At 41.9% G+C, this 23477-nt stretch overlaps 1 protein-coding gene across 3 annotated transcripts; it reads right to left on the bottom strand.

Moving 5' to 3' along the window:
• Positions 1–1429: 1429 nt before the first annotated feature.
• Positions 1430–18569, bottom strand: HPRT1 (hypoxanthine phosphoribosyltransferase 1). 3 transcript variants are annotated; one of them, XM_027899435.1, is made up of 9 exons: positions 16884–16934; positions 16458–16564; positions 14814–14997; positions 10749–10814; positions 9808–9825; positions 7408–7490; positions 5024–5094; positions 3230–3306; positions 1430–2619 (listed from the first exon to the last, which is right to left on the bottom strand). In XM_027899435.1, the coding sequence occupies exons 1-9, from the start codon at positions 16917–16919 to the stop codon at positions 2572–2574; spliced, it is 690 nt and encodes a 229-aa protein (XP_027755236.1). In that variant the 5' UTR covers positions 16920–16934; the 3' UTR covers positions 1430–2571. The 3 variants fall into 3 exon arrangements, with proteins under 3 accessions (XP_027755236.1, XP_027755255.1, XP_027755246.1); XM_027899454.1 differs by lacking the exon at positions 16884–16934 and adding an exon at positions 18471–18569 and having other exon boundaries at positions 1731–2619; positions 5024–5070; XM_027899445.1 differs by having other exon boundaries at positions 1731–2619; positions 5024–5070.
• Between the last annotated feature and the right edge of the window lie 4908 nt (positions 18570–23477).

The following is a 23477-nucleotide window of genomic DNA, read 5'->3' as shown; positions in this document are numbered from 1 at the left end:
TGACATTTAACTTGCAAAGGTGTTACTAAACCCCTAGTCTTTTAACCAAAATGACTGAATAAAAAGTAATGATTTTGTTTTCAACTCTTTTCACCTGAGGATTTATCTCCCTGGGGTGCACACACAGGTGCTGTGAAAAGCTGCATTAGTTAGAATTGTTCTAGAAGGGTGAGGGAGGGGGTAGCTTTTTCTCTGAACAATTTTCACAGAGAACAACATCTGACAAACACCTATGTGAAGGAAGTGGAACAGTGCCTGTTCCCCAAAAGTTGAAATGTAATATTTTATTTTTTTTTTTAATATTGCCCTTTTCCATCAGACATAGGTGAGGTTTGTTAGAGGGCAGCATCTCCCCCAGGGTCACTGTGGCTAAAGAGTATCTTCCCAAACCTCTTCTGTGACCACACAGTTCATGCAGTTCCATCCCCTATCCCCAACAGACCAGGAATTTCCCCACTCCAGGTATGGTTTGAAAGACAAACCCCTTGTTATGACTAATTCAAACCCTCCTCCCATTCCCATTAAAATGACAGCATGTAAATAACCATCTTAACCATGACTACAGGAGCAACTAACTGAAGAGCTTAAAGCCCTAAAAAACATTGACCATCATCAATACTCCTTGTTTTCATGTGTAAATACATACTTTTAAGCCACCTAGTATACTCTCTAGATGCCAGGAAGTTATTTTAAAACACACTGTGAAGTAGGAATTATTAAGAAGGTTGAAGAAAACATTGGTTTTTTAAGATTAGACCCTTTGTTTCAACCAGAACTAATGAAAACTTTAGCAGATACAACAATTTTCAAGTGGGTTTATATTTTCTTGCGTTTCTTCTGCGTTTCCTCTTCTCGGAGATGCATTGCACATTTTTGCAACAAGCCACAGGCTCTTGAAAAGGCAGATACACAAACGTTGAGAAATACAATCAGACTTTGCAGTGCATTGAGATAAAAGCTCTTTGGAACATTACCCAGAACATTGCAAAAGTACAGTATAATCATGATCAGAGTTCTAACATTTGCAATGAGAATTTTGATTTACAAATAGATTTCTCATACAATGTGGTCATTTGATGTGGATGACAGTGTGTGAGTTCACCATTAACTACTGCAGCTGTACCTGAGCAGGCCATGGATGGGCAACAGGGTGAAGCACTTGGGAAAGACTCAAACTTCAAAACCACAGAAAAATCTTTCAAAACAGAATCTTTCAAAAACTCCACTGTGTGTAAGCACTGAGCAGCGTTTAATCCGAGGACACGGTGGGAGAATCCACGTGCAGAAGTAAGAGAACCAAAAAGCACAGCACAAATGTGGGTGTGAGCTGGGCTGCCGTGGCCAGAACCGAACTCCACACAAACAGAAATGTTAGTGAAACAAACCAAAATGGTTACTTAAAAAATGGTTGCGGTTTGAGGGTTTTTTTCCACATGGATATGTTTAATGAACATGGAACCTCCACTCTTCACTTTTGCCAAGACAGGACAGTGCTTAAACCATTTCCTCTGAAACCTAGTTTGGTCAGAAAATATGCAACTGTTTCAATATCTTCCCTCAGCATTTTATCATCTCTCACAGACAGGATTATGTTAACCAGAAGCTTTACAAAGGCAACAAATGCAGAGTCTGCCTTCACCGTTACAAACACTTATGGACAATATTACTGAGAAGGAAATTTCAAGAGCACTTTAATATACAGAATGAGTGGGATAGATGTGTGGGGCTTCTTTTAAAGAGACAGCCTTTATTTAAAGTACTTTGCTTTTTAGATCTTGTAAAGTAAACATTACAATACTTTTTTTTTTCACAAATATATTAAAATTGTTTAAATTTAAAAGGCAATTCCACAGACTGATGGATATTTTTAAAGAAAAAAAATCTAACAGAAATAGGCAGCTCAACTAAAACTAGATTTTAAACATTCTGTTTTGTCATTCCATCTTAAAAAAAAAAAAAAAAAAGAAAAAAAGGAAAAAGACATGTTTCCACTCAAACTTCCTTTACAGCAATAAGGCAACTCCTGGAGATTTGAATGAACTCCTTGGAGATTACAGATACTGTAACTGGCTGCTCCTCATGCTTTATAACACCCAAAGGTGCAACTATCCATTAATCACAATCACATCTGTGCATTAAAATATAAAACTTAAATTACAGATTTTAAAAATATTACTAATAGACTTCCCTATCATAAAATGTTTTACATTTACAGTACTTGAACTATTTCAGTTCTGGGTTGATGAGGTTTAAGCAATTTACCACTGCAAGAGTTAGACTCTGGAGCTCACAAACAGCACAACCCAACCAGGGGCAGCAATAGTCGGTAGAGTCATAGTGCAAATCAAAATAAGGAGTGCAGAATTGCACTAGTTGTTTACATTTCTAAAATATAAATGAACAAGACGAGCTCTTATATTGTACATGCAATAAATTACAGTAAGCATATGGCAATGGGGCTGGGGCATTCTACAAGTGTAGCTGGTGTACCAGAGCTGAAGCTTGTGAAAGATAGGACTCAGTAAACAAAACATTTCAAAGCTCTGTTGTCACAGCACTTGAACTCTGCTTTCATGCTTTGTACTTCTGCTTCCCTGTCTCGCTGATCACACAGATATGCTGGAACAAAACAAAATAAAAAGCTCCTGTTAGAAAAGTAACGTAAGAGACGAACGTTTGACATCAATAACGAGCTCCCGAAAACAATACAAGTGTGCTGTTCACGTTTGTGTACAAAAGGATTTTGTGATACTGTTTATGCAGAAAAACTTAAGCCCTTTTTTGGTCCAAAAATCTCAACATTGCCTTCTTTCTCCTCCCTCTTATTGTCCCACCCAATGTCTGCTTGGTCTGGTGAGACCCAGATAAAGAATTAAGAACTTAAAACAGAAAGTGAGCCCTTTTTAACTTCTTCACAGGTCTCTCTAATTTACCTCTTACATAACTAAGCAAATGCACTTATTTGTTGTAGACATCTGGTAAGACAAGAAACTTCACATGAACTTCACATTATTTCCAAGCTGGCAGAGGTGCAGCCCCCATTGTGCATGCAGCAAAATAAATTTCACTTTCATAAAGGCCCCAAACACTGTCCTGCTGCTCCAGGACTTGCTCCCATCATTGCGTCACCAATGGAACAGACTGGAACATGATTGTTACAGAGGAGATTTCCCTTCCTTCCTCCTCCCTAGTTTTAAATGGACAAAAACATATGGGAAAAATTACTTACGTTCAAATCTCTAAAGTATTCATTGTAATCTAGGGCGTATCCCACAACAAATTTGTCTGGCACTTCAAATCCAACAACTGAAAAAGACCATAAGTCATCAGTGTGTTAGAAAGGAACTTCCTAGAGTTCACTATAGTCTTTTACAGAGGCAGTCTGGAATTTTATAGACATGTCAGCATTGTAACTCATTTTATTTCTTCCATTCAAGTACCCTCAGATTCATATTCGACCTAATTTAAAATTTTAACTTACTTTGTTGATTTATCAAACTAAAGGAAATTAAATAGCTGTTATTTATTGGTTCCCACACATCTGTGGGCTGCTAGTCTGCAAGAAATGAATGGAGACTCTTAAATCTATAGACAGAATATTATGAGTATAAAAATTTCCTCTAACTTTGTAAATATATACAAAAAGTGCCAATACTTCCTGACACTTCCTACACATTTGACACGCCTGTGCAGCAGCAGTGAACTGGTGAGCACAGCACAAGTCCCCCTCAGAGCACAGTTCAAAAGGCAGCACCCCTGGGAGCTGGACCTGCACCCCAGGCAAGGCTGCAGGAAGGGTCATTTGCAGGTTTCAGAAACGTGGGTTGGTTTGGGGTTTTTTTGTGTTTGGTTGTAATTTTTATCTCCCAGAGAAGCTGCCTAAAAAGAGAACGTCATATCTTCCATAGATTGTCTGAACAGCTCTAGCAGGACAGTTCATGGGTGGTCAGGCAGTCTCAGTCCAACCTGCCCACACACACCGTAAAACGGCCAAAATTAAATTATATACAAAATAAAACTTCCAAATGGCTTTCTCCCCACATGCCAAAATGAAAGACTCCTGAGGCTTTCCTAAATTAAGGTGACATTTAGCATTTACTTGGCCTCACAATACAGGGATGAAATGGAGGCCCAGCCATTGTTGTCTCTTCCCTCCGAGCTCACGTGTCCTGCACTGGACAGGTTGTCTCTGTGGACAGATGGCAAAACAAGTCATCTGCTGCAAGATGCTCCAAAGGCACCGTTAGCCCAGCTAAGCCTATAATGAGATCCCAGGAATGAGGGGTGTCCTTGACTGAGGGGAACACCTCAATGAAGCTTTGAGGTATCCAAACAACTTCAGTTCCACAATAATGTACAACCTTGGAAAGGAGGAGGACGAGGATGTGATTCTGCTGCTAAGTTCATTCCGCTTCCATAGTGAAAGTACATGGTCTAGACTAACAGGAATTTATCCTCCGGAACAGGGTTAAAGCACACAGCCCTTCCCAAGGCAGGAGGAGCTGTCACTCTCTTACCACTGTCTACTGTGGATACTATTCCTTCCTTAGTGGTCTTGGGACAGACAGGAAAATACAAGAAAGGAGTAATTCAGATGCCCAGACATAACCAGCCTTAACTTTTATCAGACCTGCTACCCTGTGTGGTCGTCCTACATTCCTGGGGACATCCAAACAGCATGAAGTGGCTACGTTTAGGCATCCAAACCACTCCCAAAAGTGTCAAAAGGTGAATCCAGCAGATTCTGCTGACCAAAGCATTTGACTACATGCAAGCTGGGAGAATTTGCACATGAAAAGCATGTAACCTAGACCAAAAATATCAAAGTCTGGTTTTCATAGTAAAATGATACAAATCCTGATGACCAAATCCTGATGAACTCTGTCAAAATACGTTCCAAATGTTTAAATTCCCTAAATAAAAGCAAAATCATTAGTGAAAACTTATTGGGAACATTGTTGAGCTTTGTCAATACACTGACATACTTACAAAAATGAATAATGGTTGTCAAAAAGTCACTTACAGTCTGGTCGATATCCAACACTTCGAGGAGTTCTTTTTACCAACAAACTGTCAAATAAAACCAATGTAAAACTTAAACATGGAAAAGCACCAGGTACAAACATATTATACTGTTTTGATGACAGACAAGCTGAAGTAGATCTAAATGTGCATAACTGACAGGATAACTACACATATTTTAAACTATTATTTTATTTGCAGGCACAGCTGATCATAATGACAAAATCACAACTTCCTAGAATCATGAATGATTTACAGCCTAAAGGATAACTAGCAGGTCTGCAAGGAAAAGGCTTGGAGATACTGACCTGGATGCATTTCCATGGTGAAAAGTGACTTAATGGGGTTTTATGTGCGTTAGGAACTTCAGGTGCCACTTAGCTTACAGGTGAAGAGGCAATTTGGGACGTGGCCAAGCCCAGCAAAAGCATTGGTATTATGAAGCAGAAGTTCAGCTGCTTAAATGCACCTCAACTGCACTTGCACAACTTGTCCTGAACTGTTTTTCACTGGAAGCACTAATTATCCCCATAAAAACAATGTAATTGGTTCTGATGATCACGGGACACAAACCTGCTCCACTTTCCAGAATTAACAGAGTTATAAAGAGCAGGGAGATACAGAGCAGGGGGCACTGTAGCAGAGAGAAATGCTTTGCTAGCATAGCTGGATTCCCTCTTTATTCAGTTGAGGATTTCTACCTTAGAAGACAATCCCACAGGTCTGACATTTGTCTGTCTGGGATACAGTGACTTTGGGAGCAAAAGAAAGGGTGGTTGATGGCAGAGATAAGCATAACTCTGTGCATTGAACATAGACCTCCTTCCCTCCTGGATCATCCCTGAAGGTGGGGCTTCATTTGCCAGAGTCCTAGTTTCTATTTTAGACAGTTGCTGAAACTTCCAATTGATAAACTTAACTTTTGAGAATTCGTGTAGGAATTGATCAGAGAAACCCCAAAATCATATTAGCGTTAATTCACATCTCCCTGCTAAAACTGCTTAATTGTCTGAGAGAAAGAAAACAAAAAAATTTATAAAAAAAACACAACCACTACCAACAAAAAACAAACAAACAAAAAAACTAACAAAGAGGAAAAGAAATAGAAGAGAGGCAAGTAAAGTAACTAAGAACTAAGACTATCTAGAACGATCATGTTGACCTCCTCAGGTCTTTGGTAGACCCAATTTACTGCAACAGGTTTAAACAACAGGAAACTGGACTTTGCTCATTCATATTATATTTATGATTTATGCTGTAGTGTTGCAACACTTTTCAGGGACAGATATTTATAATCTGGCCAGGGAGAAATCCTCAACAGCCTCACCTTCAGCAGGTCACCCCCAGATTATCAGCAAGAAGAGCTGTTCTCTCATCTAACAACTCCTTTGACATTGTTATGGCAACACGAGTGATTAGATATTACACCCAGCCCTGCTTTATCTCTAATCCCCAGCAATCATTACGCTTTTATTGGAAAATACACAAACAGCACAGCAGCGCAACAGATGCAATTTAAAAAGAAGTGGGAGGAATGTTGATATTGGTTAATAATATAATGTAATCCTCAATATTTCTTGTTGGCTGCAAATTATTTAATTATGAAATGTTTTGAAAACTAATTGATTAAAGCTGTAACTAAGTAGAAAAGCCCAGAAGAGCATATGGCTGGCTGACTCTCACAGAATCACCTCCAAAGCTCAGCTGCCCTATGCCCTCTACAAAAACACTAATACTAGTGTGCAAACTAATTTAATTCTACAATAAAGAAGGAAAACTAAAAAAAGGCCTTCAATGCACAAATACAGTGAAGTTGCAGATAGTGCCAGCAGAAACAAAAATCTTTGGAGAGACATTACATACAGGTCAGTGACAATCACTAATTATTTTTATCCTCCTTTCCAGTAAAAGTCTATCTTTACGAACTAAATTTGTGTTGATAATGCCTCTATCAACTTGAGAGAGTATTTCTTTTAAGCCCAAAAGACTGAAATTCTTCTAGCTACTTCTAAACTTGGACTTCAGCAGTAAAACCCCACAAACCTTACCATAATACGATCAGGCAAGAGATGTCCCAGGCATGCACAAGCTATCCCCTTCTGAAGCACTCAAATTCTTCCAGCAATAGGACTGAAAAGAACAGTGTTTCCAGCATCCCTAACAAATGCATGTTCACGTAACAAGCAAAAGTGGGTTTGGAGTTTAACTTAGTACTAAACTTCAACAGATTGCATCATATTTGACCCGTGCAGAAATGTTTCCTCCTGTTTCTCTTCCATGGAAATGTATTCTACAGATGTTTTTGTTTGTTGGTTTGGGGGTTTTTTTTACACTGTGTGTCCTTCTTAAGGTGAAAACCAGCACAAGTAATCATTAAGAATTTACCTGGCTACTTTCACCATCTTTGGATTGTACTGCTTAAGTAGAGACAGCAACGTTTTCATTGTTTTACCAGTATCAATTATATCCTGAAAAGAAAAAACTCATGTAAGACAGAATATTAAACACAACAGAGTAGCACTTTCAAGTTTCTACCACAGAAACTGCTCGTTCACAGGAACATGAAAATATGGCAAAATACTGCTTGTAAAAATGCCCATAAAAATGCTTGTAGCCAAATATAGGTGACATGTAACCCCTGCTGTGCTTACGCAACCACGCTGAGTAACGTGATCACACACAGGAGTTATTAATTAATAACGCAGAGGAGTTATTAATAACAGGAGTTCTTAATTGTTGGGGGTAACTATGGCTTTGAAAGCAGTTGCTGAACCAGCAGTTACTGCAATGACCTTGGCTCCTTCTGGAGCTTTTATGGCTTGTGGTCCTTGCAGCCATGAGACAATGCTTAATTTGAGTATGGTAAGAGTAATATTAGTCTTGCTGTTGAGCTCAGTTACAGACAGATGTATTCAACAGAAAGAAAAGCAAGAAGGGAAAACAGGCAGAACAACCCATTATTGCAATGGAAGGAATGTAATGCACATTACAGATTCAAGAAATAGCTGGAAAAATTGCACTGGGAATATCTGGGTGCAGTTTTAAAGTCTAAAACACACTAAAATTTTAATCACACAGCATTTTAATCCCATCCACTGCACATATAAGCAGAAAAAAGTAATATATGGCTTATAACTGAGGCATCGGAAATGGATTCCTCATTTGGACTGAAAGAGTCACAGGATCTTTTGAGGGACAGTCCTTACCCTGGCCTGAAATAAGTCTATTTGAAGTGAAGGAGACAGCACAGAAGCAGCAATATCCTGATTTCAGCTAATTTCCTCATGACTCCCAATTAAAACAAAAATCAAACAAACTCAACAGAGCATCCATCAGCAATACCATTAATGCTTTTTAATCATGGTTGTAAACTCAAGAGAACTTAAAGACATACATGCATATGGATAAAAATCAAAGCTGGTAAATAAACAGAAGTAGCTACTTCCAAACTCCAAGGGAAAAACAGAACCTATCACTGATTTCGTGGTGTGTGATTAGCTGTTTATTGGAGGTGAAGCTCTATTTTGTGCAGATTTTTTTTGACATTAAAAGGATGCAGTAGAGAAAAGCCTTGTGCTCTGGTGCACAAGACATTAAACCCACAATAAATGTGCATTTTTATTGTTTGACAGTTAAAGTGGTGATTGATAAAAGGGTTCATATTTGACAGTGTATATGACAAGTCACTGGATAGATGATTCACTGAGCAAAGGATAAACTAACCTAATCTGGGGCTTACATTCATCTGCAATGGAGCAGATACATAATTAAACATATCTGGCAATCTGAAGCAAAATATACTTCAAAGGACACCACCGGTCACACAATGACTGCTGTATCATACTATTTTGGTAGGAGTTTTGGAACTGAATGTGCTTCCTGTGGAATAATATAACCTTCTCAAATTAGGAAAATAGTACATAAAAAAAAAAAAACACATTTGATGAGAGGAAACATCCTTCCCTTTGGCTGCTGAGTCAGTTGCCATAGTTGTTTCTTTCCTTACAAACCTGCCATTGCCATTATTTGGAGACTTAACACACTATTAGATTGCACATCCACTTTTTCTGTCTAGTGCTGCTACTTCCCTACCCCGAAATTGTCAATTGTACTCAAGGAAAGTGATATTGGCTGAACATGAGCAATGCTGTTCATCAAGAAAGAGGTATGAAAGCAAGAATTAAACAACAATACCTACTAGGCAATCAAACTGGGCTGTACTGTACCTGGAACCATGACAAGACGGAGTAATGGGAATTTAGTAACTACAGAATGCTCATTAGGAATTAGTGTTCTCAATGTCACTATTCTCTAAATAAATTACTCACAGAGACACTGGGCTTAGATCTGTTTTTCACATATTTTAAGATACTCATACCAGGAACCTCTTTCTACCTCTGCAGTTTAGTTTCATAGCTTGGTATCATAAACCCAGGACAATAATACATGTCATATCACTTTGTTCAGGCTACTTTTTAAAAAAAAAAAAAAAAAAGAGGGGGGGAAAAGACCTTTTAGAATTGACTACATTCCAGAAAACTGAAAGGAAATGCAAACAGCTTTAGATGGTTGTTTTCCTTGTTAAATATAGCAGCTGAATGCAATTTGAGAATTCAAAACACAGCTTAGTTCAAAGACAGAGATCACTTGCAAAATTCAGGCCTGAAATCAGAAGCTGGAAGACTTGAAGCCAGAAACTGTAGGTTTTCTGGCTTAAGAACAACTTCTAATAGAACTCTTTAACCAGTGGCACATTAGAACTGCAAAGTGAAACACAATACTTACTTCTACGATCAAAACATTCTGGTAGGAAGAAAAAGGAAAAAAAAGGAAAAATCCATTAATATCTAGACATCATACAATTCCTTATTAATCTCTATAACTTATTAATTTTCAGTGCAGTTAAATATTTGTACCAACGTTTATGTATGTTTACACGTGTAGCAGCATATTCTTTGTAGTTAACATTTGTTATGCTTTAACAACAATTAGCTGAGATTCTCCTCAACAGCTCCTGCTGAGTAAAAAGTGGTCTTTAAATTATTCAGAGTTGGAAAATTCCAGATATATGCAAAAGAGATCAAAACAGAGTCTACACAATTCTAAAGCAAAAAGGGTGTCCTACTACACAGACAGGTACAGTTCTGTCATACTTACATCCTTCACACTGAACTGAGACATACATGTCTTAAAGATCACGTGTGTAAAGAGAAGGGGAAAGCACTGAGTTCTGACAGAGCAGGAGGCAGTGATGCTTTCACCCCTGACATGTGGCTCAATGATCTTCACTGAATCACTGGAGAAAAGCAGATTCCGAGTTTACATTCTCCCATTTCCTTCCCTTGTCACTGCCTGCCACAGGAACCACCAACACTTCACTGGAACACCAATATGGCAAATAAATAACACCAGTCTCTTGTAAAGGCCGTTTGCAGACAACAGCCCACACAAGATTCTTCTCGGGCATTGCAGAAAAACAAATCTAAGACTCCGCTGATACCAAAGACAGTGAATAGAGGATTTTTTTAAGTTTAGACTAAACTGATGGCTTTGATGGGGCTTATCCACTCTGGGGACACAGCGGTGAATATTTAAAGGAAACATTTCCATTTTTTAAACTCCATAATCTTCACACACCAAAAGAGCAGCCTTAAAATCATGCAGGTATGTGGGTTCTTTAGTGGGTTTGTTTGTTTGCTTACTTTTAAACATACAAAGAGTCATACCTTTCCAGTCAAGGTTGAGAGGTCATCTCCCCCAATGACTTTGATATCTCCAGTTGACTGATCATTCTAAGAAAGAGGAGGGTGAGCATTACCATTACCAGAATAAAACTAATTATTTCCTTGCAGTAAATGTCAAACTAATTTTTTTCCTGCAGCAAATGTCAAAATTGTAAAGCACATAACCAGTGAACGTTAATGCTTTCAGAAACAGCATCTCTCTATTAACTAAGAAATTACAAGTGATCAACTTCAAAGATGGTATTTCAGATTAAAGACTGTTTGACAAGAGATTTGCATCAATGCAGGCACCGTCTCTCATCTGTGACCATTATATATACATATGTATCTAAAAAGCTAGGATTCGCTATGCATTCCCTACAGATATGGAAATAGGACAAAAAGCAGTTTGTTTTCCAAGCTGCATGCTGCCATATAGCTGGTAATTTACATTTCAAACTTTAATGCCTTAGAAAGCCTTACTCTGAGTAAGAATAAGCAATCATAAGAATAGCCAGCAAACAAGGCACAGATTACTACTGAGAACTATAAGCTACAAAAATAGCCAGAAAAGCTTATGCTTGCCTAGTTTACAACACATATTGGTAACAGATCAAATTACTTCTTATAGCAATGGAACAGCAACACAGGTACACCATCACTACAACAGAGCATTTTGCTTCAGCAAAACTAAACTGTGATAAAAACGTAAATTAACTGTTACACAGGAAAGATAAAAACAGCTGCTAGAAGTGCTTCACAAATCTTTGCAGTTTAATAAAGTCACTCAACTGACTTTAAACCTTGACAGTGTCTCATGGGTCATATTATATGCCTATGCAGGTGCTGAGTTCCTGAGCAATAAAAGGGTGAAAAAACAGTTAAAGATTTCTGACACTGGTTGTAACCAGATTTCCACTGGCAAGAACTTTGTTTAATAATTAAGCAATGTTTTGACTATCTTCAGGAGCCTTATTTCCCAGTTCAGTACTGGTAAGACTTTAATGCTTTGTGGTTTAACACATAAGAGTTTGACTGTTGTACAGATCTAAAACTCACTGCCTCCCTGTTGTCACTGCTGGACAACAACAATGCTTTACAAGATCGTAACTCCTGACTCAAGTGACTCCAAGATCACCTTTTAAAAAGGCATTTTAAGTTCCAGCATCTGCTATAAGGCTTGGTTGGCAGAGACCTTTCAGAATACTGCTGTGACCAGCCTAACCAGAATCTACCACGTACTCCTCTGAAAATCCCTATTTTTCCAAGTGACAGCACAACACATCCACTGTCTTTTGGCTGCCCTTCATGACTATATAAGCAACATTTGCTCATTTCCATGTTTAAATGCAGTAGACTGGTGAAAAGCCATTCTTCCTGTAACACAAACAGAATGAACTGTTTGTCAAGAATACTGAGAGCTGGATCTGTTCACAAACACTATCTTTCCACTTCTTAACAGCTTGCCAGATCATTAAAATTCATCTGTAAGGACTCAGAAAACTGGAGTTACAAGCAAAGTTTAATCACAGCTTGATCGTGTCAGTATTCTTAGAGAATTATTTTTGGGTGCAGAACAGTATGAACTTTGCATTGCAACACAAAGAAAACCCCATATGCTTGTAAATATTAAATGATCAGTTTGAAACAAGAATAGAACCTCAATTACATCAATTACAGAACCATTACAAAAGTTCAGCTGCTTCATTTATACGACCAGGGTATTTTTAACATCTTTTATCCCATCTGTAGAGGCAGGCAGGATGATCTAGTAATCATAGCCAGAGACAGTGACAAGAGAGTTGAAAGCTCCACTTTCAACTGTCCATTAGAGCTTGTGATGGCTTTCACATCACTAAACACAAATCCATCCACCTAGTAAAGCAGAGGTCAAAACTACAGAGCAGGTTTAGCATTACAACACTATTTCTGATGGAAGACCCAGTCAAGCTGTTACATACATGTCCATGTTAGGACATTCTTATCCAGTCTAAAGGACCTAAGTTTGGATATTAATAACCACCTGAGAGAGTCTACAGAAACGAAATGCTCATAAATACTGTAGTGGAGGAATCAGGTAGCAGGAGCTCCTCACTCATCTAGAAGAAGAAAACATTCTTTTATAGAATTAGCTGACAAAACAAAAAACCCTGAAGCCAACACCTCAAGGAAAACATTCTGCTTAGATAACTTTCTGTCTGGTTTTCTCTGCTTCTCTCTTCATCTACATGTTTTTACTACAAAAAGAGGCTTTTAATTTCCATAAAACTTACTTGGTTGCTCACTCCCCTATTAATAATAAGGCACTGTAGTTCTGGGGGGGTAATAAACAAAAGCAGCTGTAGTAAAGAAATAAACTGAAACATGCCTGAAACACCAGTAAAAAGGCAGCCTTGCTTTTTAACAGAGGCTTTTTTTCAGGTGTTTCAAACCATTTCTCCAATATTTTTTTTCCAAGTTAGAAAGTAGAGAGTGTAAAAGGGTGTAGTCTTTACATTGTTTTTTTTTAACAAGCTAATTAAGCTATTGGAAGTGTTCCTTGGAGAAAGCAGAGGATATATACAACTGCCTGTCCCAGGGTTACAAAAAAAAAAAAAAAAAAAAAAAAGTGGGAACCATCATTTCCTATTCTTTAACCTATTATCCTGTAATAGAGTTTTCTGTGTTTTTTACAGGCAGAATATATGGGCATGTGGGGGCTTCACAGTTAAGCAGACTATTGGCAGAAGCCTCCTCTTTTGGGAGGAACTGAAGGAAAAAGGCTCAGATTGCTCTCTGTCACTGATTTTAATACAGTGCCCAAGCACAAAGTGCCTTGTGAGATATAACCAAAGGCTGGTACAAACCCTTCTGCCCAGCCTTGCCTTCTCATTAAAGTACATAACTACATTACTGCCTCACGTTCTGCAAATGTGACTGTGGTCTCCAGGTAAGCCCTGGACAGGCAGTGTGGCGTGTGTGCCTCGGGCAGCTGAGGCTGCTGGTCTGCACAGACTGGGCCAAAGCCCCACACAGTTCTGGGCTTTGCTGTGACACATTAATAGATCACAATATCTCCATCTCTGGCTTCCACAGTTTAATGAAACAAAGGATGAGGAGGAGTTTCCAAGTCAGTTATCTCCATTTTCTAATGCTTTCTGCACTCATCTGCAACTGCAAGAAGTAAGCCACAGTGCTGACTTCAATGCCAGAACTAACAGCATAATCCTGTGAAACAATGTATTGAGACACCCTAACTAAAACCAAAAATATCATTGATTCCATGCTACAGGTGGTCTTAGGGAACAAATCATAAATTTCTGAAATCCCAAAAACATGAGACTTGGCTGTCAGAAAGTCAGGAATCATACAGTGCTGCCATACACCTGCTTCCTCCTCTGACCTGCACAATATAACCTTGTGCTTCCTTCGATAAAACTTACATGTTACCTCATGTTACAGAGTGTTCACTTTTCCTATAAAGTTGTGTTCAGAATTAAAACTCTCCCAAAAAATGTAAACCCAAGGCAACCCAAGATGCCTAGTCTTGAAAAGGTGGTACAATATTCAGGGGCCACTAATCATAATTCTAAGTTTATGTCTCCAGTATTTCTTCAAGGTCAAATACAACTAATTCGACTCATCATTTGATTGAGCCAAACAAAAATGAGATAGAGAACTTCGGTGTAACAGTATTTGCAGCTTTCAAATCATCCTGCTCAACAGTGAGGTCTGGTCCACATAATTCCTAGAACTAAATTTTTGTAATCATAGTTGCAGGAAAATCCTCTGCATTAGTCTTGAGCCTCAGTTTTAGAGATAGAGTAGAGGGCGGAGAGGAAATTGTAAAGGGAAACACATAATGGGACTCTCTACTCTGCATAAGGATTTTACTGTGCTGAGGAGATACCGAGGTCTAAAAGAAAACATTATATAATAAGGTAGAGAAAGAGTAAATTAGCTTGTGACTCTTAGTTCGCTTGATTATTTGTTTAATATTAGCACATTCTGGAAGTAACAATATTAAACCACCTCTGTAAATTTGTAGTCAAACAAATAAAAATTGCACAGCACTGCACAGATACTTACACAGTAACTCTTCAACCTAATGAAGTCGACAGTCATGGGGATTGATTTGTCACTGTTTCTGTTCAGGGCTTTGATGTAGTCTAATAAATCAGCAAAAAATTTATAGCCCCCCTTCAGTACGCAGAGAGCCACAATGTGGTGTCCTCCCATGCCCTTCATAATTTCTCGTGCCAGTCTTTCCGTCCTAAACAAAACCAAGGAAGAGTGAGCTGTCAAAACATTTCATCTGTTTACCATAGCAGCAGCGTTTTGTACTGTGAACAGCAGCAAACACATGCACCAAACTTGGAACAATGTTTGCTCAGAAATATTTGTCTACCACTTCAGTCACTTTCACACGTTACTGGTCAACTAAGTTTTGCTGCTCAAGGTTAATCCAACAAAAGTGCTGCCAAATGACCTTGTTTTCATACGTCACGCTCAGCCAAAGCAAATTTTAACACCCTGAAACTGTTTGGCTGTCAGATATGAGACACAAAGGTGTGTTTCTCCTTCCAAAGACAGGTTCAGTTTCTATGCAAAGAGCAACGTAACACAAGCCAAAAGGCAGCACCCCTTGCTAACCGAGGAGCAAGAAAAGTTTCAAACTGTAAACTAAAGAGTTTATTTGCCAAGTCAGAATGCCAGAAACTTGTCCTGAATGCAGAATACAATACCAACACTGCAGAGCAAGAGAAAGCTGCACCGTTTTTCTGCAATCATTGTTTCTAAATTTATCTTGCAATTTATTTTAGAAAGCATGGTCTGCATTTATTGTGTGCCAGCTGACAGCAGGTTTCTCAGAGAAAGCCAATCATTATAAACTTTACGTCAATTCCTTAATGGCAAGTACTTTGTCCAATTTTTTGCTCTGTGTGGACTTCCAGTACAAAGTTTTTACAATATATAAAAATAAACTTTTTAAAAGGGATGTTCATTGTATCTAGTCAAACAGGACCATGCAAAATCTAGATGCATTCCTAGTCACAAGATCTCCGAGAAGATCCAACCAGCACCATTCATAAACGGCTTAAATTCACCAAATTTGTTGTTCATTCTCTTAAAGGGAATTAGCAACTATCAAACATAAAATAAAACAAAAATGCCATGTAGGCTTATGCACTAATTCCTGATCACATAAGCTAAAACTTCCAAAGCACATCACAGATTTCAGCAACCACAGAAGCAACAGATCTATATTTGTGGAGGATAATGTCTTTCCCAGAAGGCAGAAGACAGCTGGATGTTATTTACCTACCACATGAACATGAGAAAGTTTAAGATAGTGAGATTAATAATTTACTTTTATTAATATCTTATGGAAATTCAAGAGACTACAATTGTTTTCAGACTCAACTGGTACAACAAAATGTCTTCTAATTACTTTTTAAGAGGGTAAAACATCAAAGGAACACTGGAAAGAAAGTTATAGGTTGCTACCTACCACAACATTTTGCTTGAGAATTATGACCAATTTTCAAACAATAGCATGACTGCAAATGTACAAACTCTTAGAAGCCAAAAAAAGAGTGTTAATTAGCACTTATACATTCTATCTCTAGTTAAATGTAATCTATTTAGACAGTCACCAGGCAGCAAAATTATCACTGGAAGATTGTTTGCTCCTGCGTCATGAATCAGTGTACTGTCTGAGGTCAAACAAACCTGTCCATGATGAGCCCATGAGGAATATAGACTTTTTCCAAATCGTCTGCATAATGTTTAGGTATGCAGAACAAGTCCAGGTCGTAGCCTTGTTCATCATCACCAATCTGAAAAGGAAATAAGATGAGATTTCTAAAGAGCCTTATATAAGGTCCGTGGTGAGACTTTGTGTTATTCAGTATAAACTATCAAACCCACGACGCTCATCAGAACCACCTTACTTTGCCTCTCTGAAAACATCAGTCACACTGGACACACACACAGTGTAATCTAACAGTTCTCAAGGGTTACTTGAAATACCACGAGTTGTTAAGCAATGCCCAAGTCCTACAACATCCTTCTCCAACGGAGGGCAGGAAAGTGAAGGTACTTCACCTGAATGAAGTTCTATATTCCATTAAAAAAATGAACAAGGAGCTTTATAACCTCTTTGATTTTCCTAATGTAATGCAAAACCTGCATTTGCAATTAAGGAAGCAGAGATTCTAACATGGACACCTTCCAAATCTCCACAACACCAGATCACAACAAAACACTTGACCCAGTGTTCGGGACAAGACAAGACAGCTACATGAGTGCAGCACCTCTCTCACCACCAAAACGGGGAGGTACAAGATCTTTCAGAATCTGAAATTAAAGCCTTCAGCAACCTGTTCCACATGGACAAACTACCTGTATGAAACAGCCTGCAATATTGGCAAGTGCATATTAATTAGGAGAAGGGATCAGCAAATGATAATAATGATATCAAACACTGCTGAGGTTCAGGTCACATTGTCGCATCAAGCAGAGCCTTCCCTGAACCTTAACCCTGCTGCAGCTTCAAAATGACAATGTGTTTTTTTAATTACTTCACTCTCTGGTTATGCAGCTGAACGCTACTACGCGAAAAAGAACTTCAGAGGGAAAAGAGAAGCTTGTCACTGACAGTTCACCAGGGTGGTACCGCTGCTCTTGCAGGACTCAATCTTATTTCACTGCCCGTGCAAGCACTTAACCTGGCCAGGGATCAGCCAACTGGGGGGGTTTTACAGGGGGTTTTTGTTGTATAACCCCTACTGAGTATTTTACCTGGGGACCCATCCGAAACTGACCCTGTGTCAGCACACACACACACACGCGGCTCGGGCATGGAGTCCCTGCTCTGTGTCCCTGCAGACCACACAGGTTGCTATTTTAAGAAATAAAGCAGGTCCCTCCCAAAACTCACGGTATTTTCCTGTGGTTCAGAACCAATGTTATGTCGAGCGTGTCTACTAAACCTTCCTTTCTGCATCTGACAGGGAGTGGGCCCTTCCTACAGGTTTTATCAGGGTTTTTTTTCATGGACTGCAGGGATTTACAGTCGCAACCTCGCGGCCGGCACAGCTCCCGGTCATCAGACACCGCACGCACTTCATCAGCACCGGCACCGGCTTTAAAAAGATTAATAAAAATGAGCACGTAAGCGCCTTAGCAGATGCAGCGATAACGCAGAAATATAAAGAACATCCCCCGGATGCTGCTCCTCCGGCAGCAGCCCCGACTCACACACACGTGGGGTTCTCCCGACCGGAGCCTCCCGCACGCCGCGAACAGCAACAGGAATAGGAAGTTGTGCAGCGCTGGGGGAAGTTCATCCACCTTCGCTACGGAGGCGCCAGCGCCGGCTGTGCCCGCCGGCCCCGGGCTCCGGATCCCCGGGATGCCACCCCGAGGGACCCGCGGCCCCCGCCGGGAAGGGACGCGCCCGGCCCGGGGCAGCGAGGGCAGGGACGGGCAGCCCCGGGCCCGGCGCAGGGAGGGAGGCCGGGGCTGCCCTCAAGGTGACTCCGCGGGGCGGCGGCGCTAAGGGACGCGACTCACGACCCACGACACGACAGCACGAGACACAACACACCCCACGGCGCGGCACCCCCCGCGGCCCCTCACAGATCTCCGCGTTTCGGGCGGCAGGCGGGACCCCCCATCGTCGGCCGGCGGGGCACAGCGGCCCCCGGCACCGCCCGGCACCGCCCGTCCCGCCGCACTCACCACGATGCAGGGGCTGGGGTTCGCCATGGAGCGCGGCCCCGCCGGCGGCGGCTGCGGGCGGCTCGGAGCGGCGGCGACAGCGGCGGCTCGGAGCGCTGGCAGCGGGCAGGGGGAGCGGGAGGCGCCGCACCCGCAGCGGCCCCGGCGCCGCCTCCGCGCCCTCCGCGCTCCCCGCCCTCAACATGGCCGCGGTGCCGCCGCCGCCCTCAGCGCGGCCGTGTGCCGGCCCTGCTGCCCCGCGGGACAGCGGGAGAGGGGGGATCCCTCCCCGGAGCGGAGCCCTCGGCGGGGCTGTGCCCATCCCAGCCGGGTGCGGGTGTCCCCCGCGCTATCCCACATCCCCTCTCCAGGGTCTTCAGAGTCGGCCCTCCCCTCCACACACCGCGATGTCGGGGTGTCGTTCCCCGGCCCCACGGGACACTATGGGAGGGTGTCAGTGTCCAGTTCTGGGCCCCTCAATTCGGGAAGGACATTGAGGTGCTGGAGCGGGTCCAGAGAAGGGCAACGGAGCTGGTGAAGGGGCTGGAGCACAAATGTGATGAGGAGCAGCCGAAGGAGCTGGGGGTGTTTAGCCTGGAGGAGGCTCAGGGGGGACCCTACAACTCTCTAACAGGAGGGTGCAGCCAGGTGGGGGTCAGGCTCTTCTCCCAGGCAACTAGCGATAAGACAAAGGGACACAGTCTTAACCTGCGCCAGGGGTGGGCATCAGGAAGAATTTCTTCACAGAAAGGGTGATTAGACATTGGAATGGGCTGCCCGGGGAGGTGGTGGAGTGACTGTCCCTGAAGGTGTTTAGGAAAAGACCACTTGGAGCCCTGGTCTAGTTGACACTGTGGGGTTTGGTCATAGGTTGGACTTGATCATCTCAGAGGTCTTTTCCAACCTAACTGCTTCTGTGATTCTGTGATTCCCATGCGAATGGAACAGGGCAGGTAACTCCTGTTATTCCAGAACCAAGGACAGGGATGTGCATCCCTCGGGTGTTCGGGTCCATGGAGGGGCTCCACAGATAGACCCCCCATGCCCAGCAGGAACACTCCTCTCCTGCCAAGTGCTGCCCAGGCTCCTCTACATCACCAGGGAAGGTCCATCCTCCACTGCAGCTTTATGAACCTTCAAAGAGGTCCCATCAACGGGAATGTTTGCATTCCTCCATGTCTTCCTGTGAATCACAGGATTTGGTAGGGTCACATTCTCTCCAAGCAGAAGAAATCCAGCCCCCCAGCACAGGTACCTGAGGGCATGAGGAAAGTACCTCTAAATACCCAACAGACCATGGCACTGGTGGGCTCTGGGGTGTTGGGGCAGTGCCAGCTGTCAGGGCCCCGGGCAGGGCAGGGCTCTCAAATAAGCTGGCAGTGTTGTGTCAGGACAGTTGTGATAACCAAATCTCATGCTCCAGGCCTCTAGCAGCTGATCATTTGCCAGGGTCAAATATACAGAACTAATATACTGTGGGATTTTTCTCCTCCGCTTCCCTTTGCAGCGTTAGTGTGCTCACAGCACGTGGCTCTGACACGGTGCAGGGAACCCTTTGCAAAGGCCACTCCACATCTGACAGGGCAGGGAACTGACTTAAAAGTGAGCCTCAGTTGGTGACAGCTGTGCCTTTTGACCAGGCAAAGATGATGACAGGTGCCACTTTCCCACACACAATGGGACCTCCCTGCATGGGGTGGGTAGAAGATGCATTTTCCATTTGCTATAAGACTAGGCTGAACTGTGCCTGTAGATGCTGTCCATATCTATAAATGTCTGAGTGAAAAATCGGATCCTGAGGTAAAACAATAGGAAAGCATGGAAAGGCCTGGATAATTCCAGTGGTCTCAAATGGCAGGAAAAAAAAAAAGCATTGACTTTTCCTGTAGGTCTGGAGTAAGGACACAACAGTGCAAATAGAAATTCATGGTTTCTTATATATGTATCAGCTGAAGACTTTCCCCTTCTTTTTCTAAGGGATGGAAACCAAGTTCTTTTTTATGCTGCATAAAATCTTGGTGTCAAGAAAAGGATAGTGATTCTTAAAAATAACTTTATTTATAGAGAGCTGTAGCAATCACCCTGATACATACCAAGCATTATTGCTGTCGGCTCAGAAAACACAATGCAGTCAATTTAATTGCTGCTTTGTATGAAACAATTTAAGCAAATTTCAGCTAAGCAAACGGGAATGATCCCTACTGAATGCTGCACTGTTGCAGCAAGGTCTTCAGCTACAGTCTGGGAGGGTTAATTCTGGAGTGGGAGGATGAAGACTTTATCAAATTGCCCGGAGCAGCAGAATGAAGCACGCCCTGCAGCTCAGGGATATCAGGAACGTGTCATAGCTGGATTATTTCCAGAAGGCCAGGAAGAGCAGCAGCTGCCCTGTCAAGTCCAGGGAGAGCCTGACATTAGTGGGCAGTGGGCAGTATCCATCGAGAGACTCTGCAACCACAGAAGTGTTTCAGGATGCAATTTTATTTTAGTTACTAAAGACATTTCTCATTAATGACCAATATCAATTTCTGCTATTAAAAGTAGCATCCAACAGCACCTTTCTGATGGCAGGGATGAGCTGCTGGCTTGACTTCTGCGCAGTTTCTCCCCAGCAGACAAAACCATTAGTCCTGTTTTGCCCTTCTGAGTGAGCAATTTTTTTGTTCCTCCTGCCAAACAGCACATTCCTGGATCCAAAGCATTCCTGGTCCTGCTGGCACCCCGTTATGGAGGGAAAAACAGATTTACAAAAGCAGAAATATTTGCTGATATTACAGGAAGCTGGTTAGCTGAGATCAGCACCAGATTTAGTAGATGACCAGTTTGGTTCTTGCTGGTACAGGCCACTGAGGTTTGCAGTGCAGGGTGAGGGGGCTCAGAGGCATCTGGGAGCTGTACATTTTCTGGCTAGATGACACACAAGGTGGGAAAGCCAGTGTTTTGATTTCTCTGGTATGCACAGCTTCTTGCAAGGCAAAATAATTTAATAAATGTGTTTTGTGTCTGAGTAGATTCTTGATTTCATAATTATTTTCTTCTCTGTTGCCAGCCAGGCATATCTCAGTGCTCAGGCCCAGTGAACCATGGCCTGTGTGAGCACCAGTTGTAAATAACTTTGTTAACAGACTTTTAAAAACCTTTTTTGGTAACCACATGCTCCCCTCACCAGTGGTGGGGTACCTGAAGGCAATAACTGAGCAGTCGTTCTTTGGAGGCATCTGAAATAGTGTTCTCTGGGTCAGCTCTTCAGGTCAGTGCCCATTCACCAATCCCCCTCTTCCCCCTGTTTTTCCCTCCCAGCTTTGCCATTGTTGCTGGGTGACTCACAGGGAATTAGCAGAATGTATCTGCTGGTTTTGTTTTACAAAACAAGTCTTCTAAAAAAGCAAAGAGCGCAAAAAATTTTCAGCAGATTAACTACTGAGACCAGCATAACTCCCTTGTGACCAGAAATTTGTCTGTGCAGACAGAACAGGGAAAAATGGAGAATTTGAGGCAGATTAACCCAGTCCTGAGATGAGCAACACCATTTTTAGTCAAGAGGAAAACCAAGAAGGAGCATCTCATTAGATTGTATATAGAGCATTCTCCAAAATGTGAGTTTAACACACAAGCATTGCATCTACTTCATGACTACAGAGAAATCTCTCCACTCTGACTAGTAGTTATAATAGCCTATAATTATTTTTCTAGCCAAATGTTTCAAATGGGAGAGGAAGCCAGATGAACAAAAACATCATTTAAAAAGAGACACACCCTTCCTAAGAAATAGGGAATAGATGTTGTTTGTTGCAAAACACCTATTAAAATAATGTTATTCCTGTTCTCCCTCTTATTGACTCTTGTAGAAATTTGTCATCCAAATGATTCTCAGTGGTGACAGTCTCCATGGATTTTGGAAAGTGGTGCCTATCTACGTATTTGTTTCAAGACTGGGATTTCCTGGATGATGACAGTTTACCAAGATTTCTCTCCCTGCTCAGCTAATAAACGACAATTTACTTACCAAAAGTAAAATACACAAAACCTCTGAACCAATGTACTTCTCTGTAGCTGTAGATAATTTCCTTTTTCACTAAAAAGGTTTTCATACTCCAGGACAGGAGTTGGGGAAACACAGACGTTCTGCTCTTTATTCAGTAGTGCAAGGAACGGTCAGTGACACAAGAATTACACAGTTACTACAAAACACTGCATGGTTGCTTATCACAAAATCTCAAGCATCCTGAGAACCGCCAGCCTGGACTGCTGCACTTTGGGGCTGGTATTTATGGCATTTATCAGCTTTGGTTTGCAAACATCCGTTCAGAGTTATCCCAGTGGTCCCGGCTCAGAAGGACCAGACACACAACAGCGTCTGTCACAACAGTGTGGCGAGGCCGGCGCTTGGCACTCCACCCCACAGACACTCCGGGGTCCTGCCTGGCGGGATTCACCCGGTGCCAGCCTGCTGCTAAGGGCCAGCTCGCCCAAGGCCCTGCAGGAATTTAAACAAGGATTATCTTAAAATGGCAGAAAACAAGCAAAGGCAGATCCCGTCACTGAGGCAGAGCACGGCATGTGCTCAGTGCTGCCAACCCTGAAGCACAATCCTGTGCCCAGGGAGGCACCCAAGATTCTGAGTAGCCCAAGCCTCATGGCTGTGACTGAGCATGTGGGGTGCCACCCCAACAGCTCTGAGGTCTGCGCTTGCTCCTCTCCCTGCTCAGCAGGGACTTTGTTCCCTGGGCACAGGAGAGCTGTGGGAAATGGCCTGGATGGAGAGGAAGGCACACCTGAAATCCAAAGACCCGCCCAAAGGACATTGTGTTTGTTTGAACCTATCCTAACAAAAAAGTTAAAGCCTGAGCAACATAACTACCAGGAAGGTATTAAGGTTTTTTGTTTTGTTTTGTTGTGTGGTTTTGTTGGGTTTTTTTTTGAAATGGCTGTTTTTTGAGCTCCACTTGACTCACTGAACAATGTGGCCTGATGGAGTTGCTGATTGAGTTGGTAAGGAAAGAGGGTACTTTTAACAAGACCACAGCT

Source organism: Empidonax traillii, unplaced genomic scaffold (genome assembly GCF_003031625.1).
Source record: "Empidonax traillii isolate 1590-97213 ecotype Southwest subspecies unplaced genomic scaffold, ASM303162v1 scaffold20:size5563877, whole genome shotgun sequence".
NCBI lineage: Eukaryota > Metazoa > Chordata > Aves > Passeriformes > Tyrannidae > Empidonax > Empidonax traillii.
Note: the sequence above shows the minus strand (reverse complement) of the source record. Positions and strands in the feature narration are given on the sequence as shown.

Excerpts from the sequence above, each read along its gene's own strand:
- HPRT1 (XM_027899435.1), bottom strand. The coding sequence starts at position 16,919 with ATGCAGGTTTTGCATTACATTAGGAAAATCAAAGAG. Across the intron at positions 10,815-14,813 it reads TTAGGTTGAAGAGTTACTGT|AATGATCAGTCAACTGGAGA; the intron begins GTAAGTATCTGT and ends CCTCTTTCTTAG. Across the intron at positions 3,307-5,023 it reads TGTTGGATATCGACCAGACT|TTGTTGGATTTGAAGTGCCA; the intron begins GTAAGTGACTTT and ends GGTCTTTTTCAG.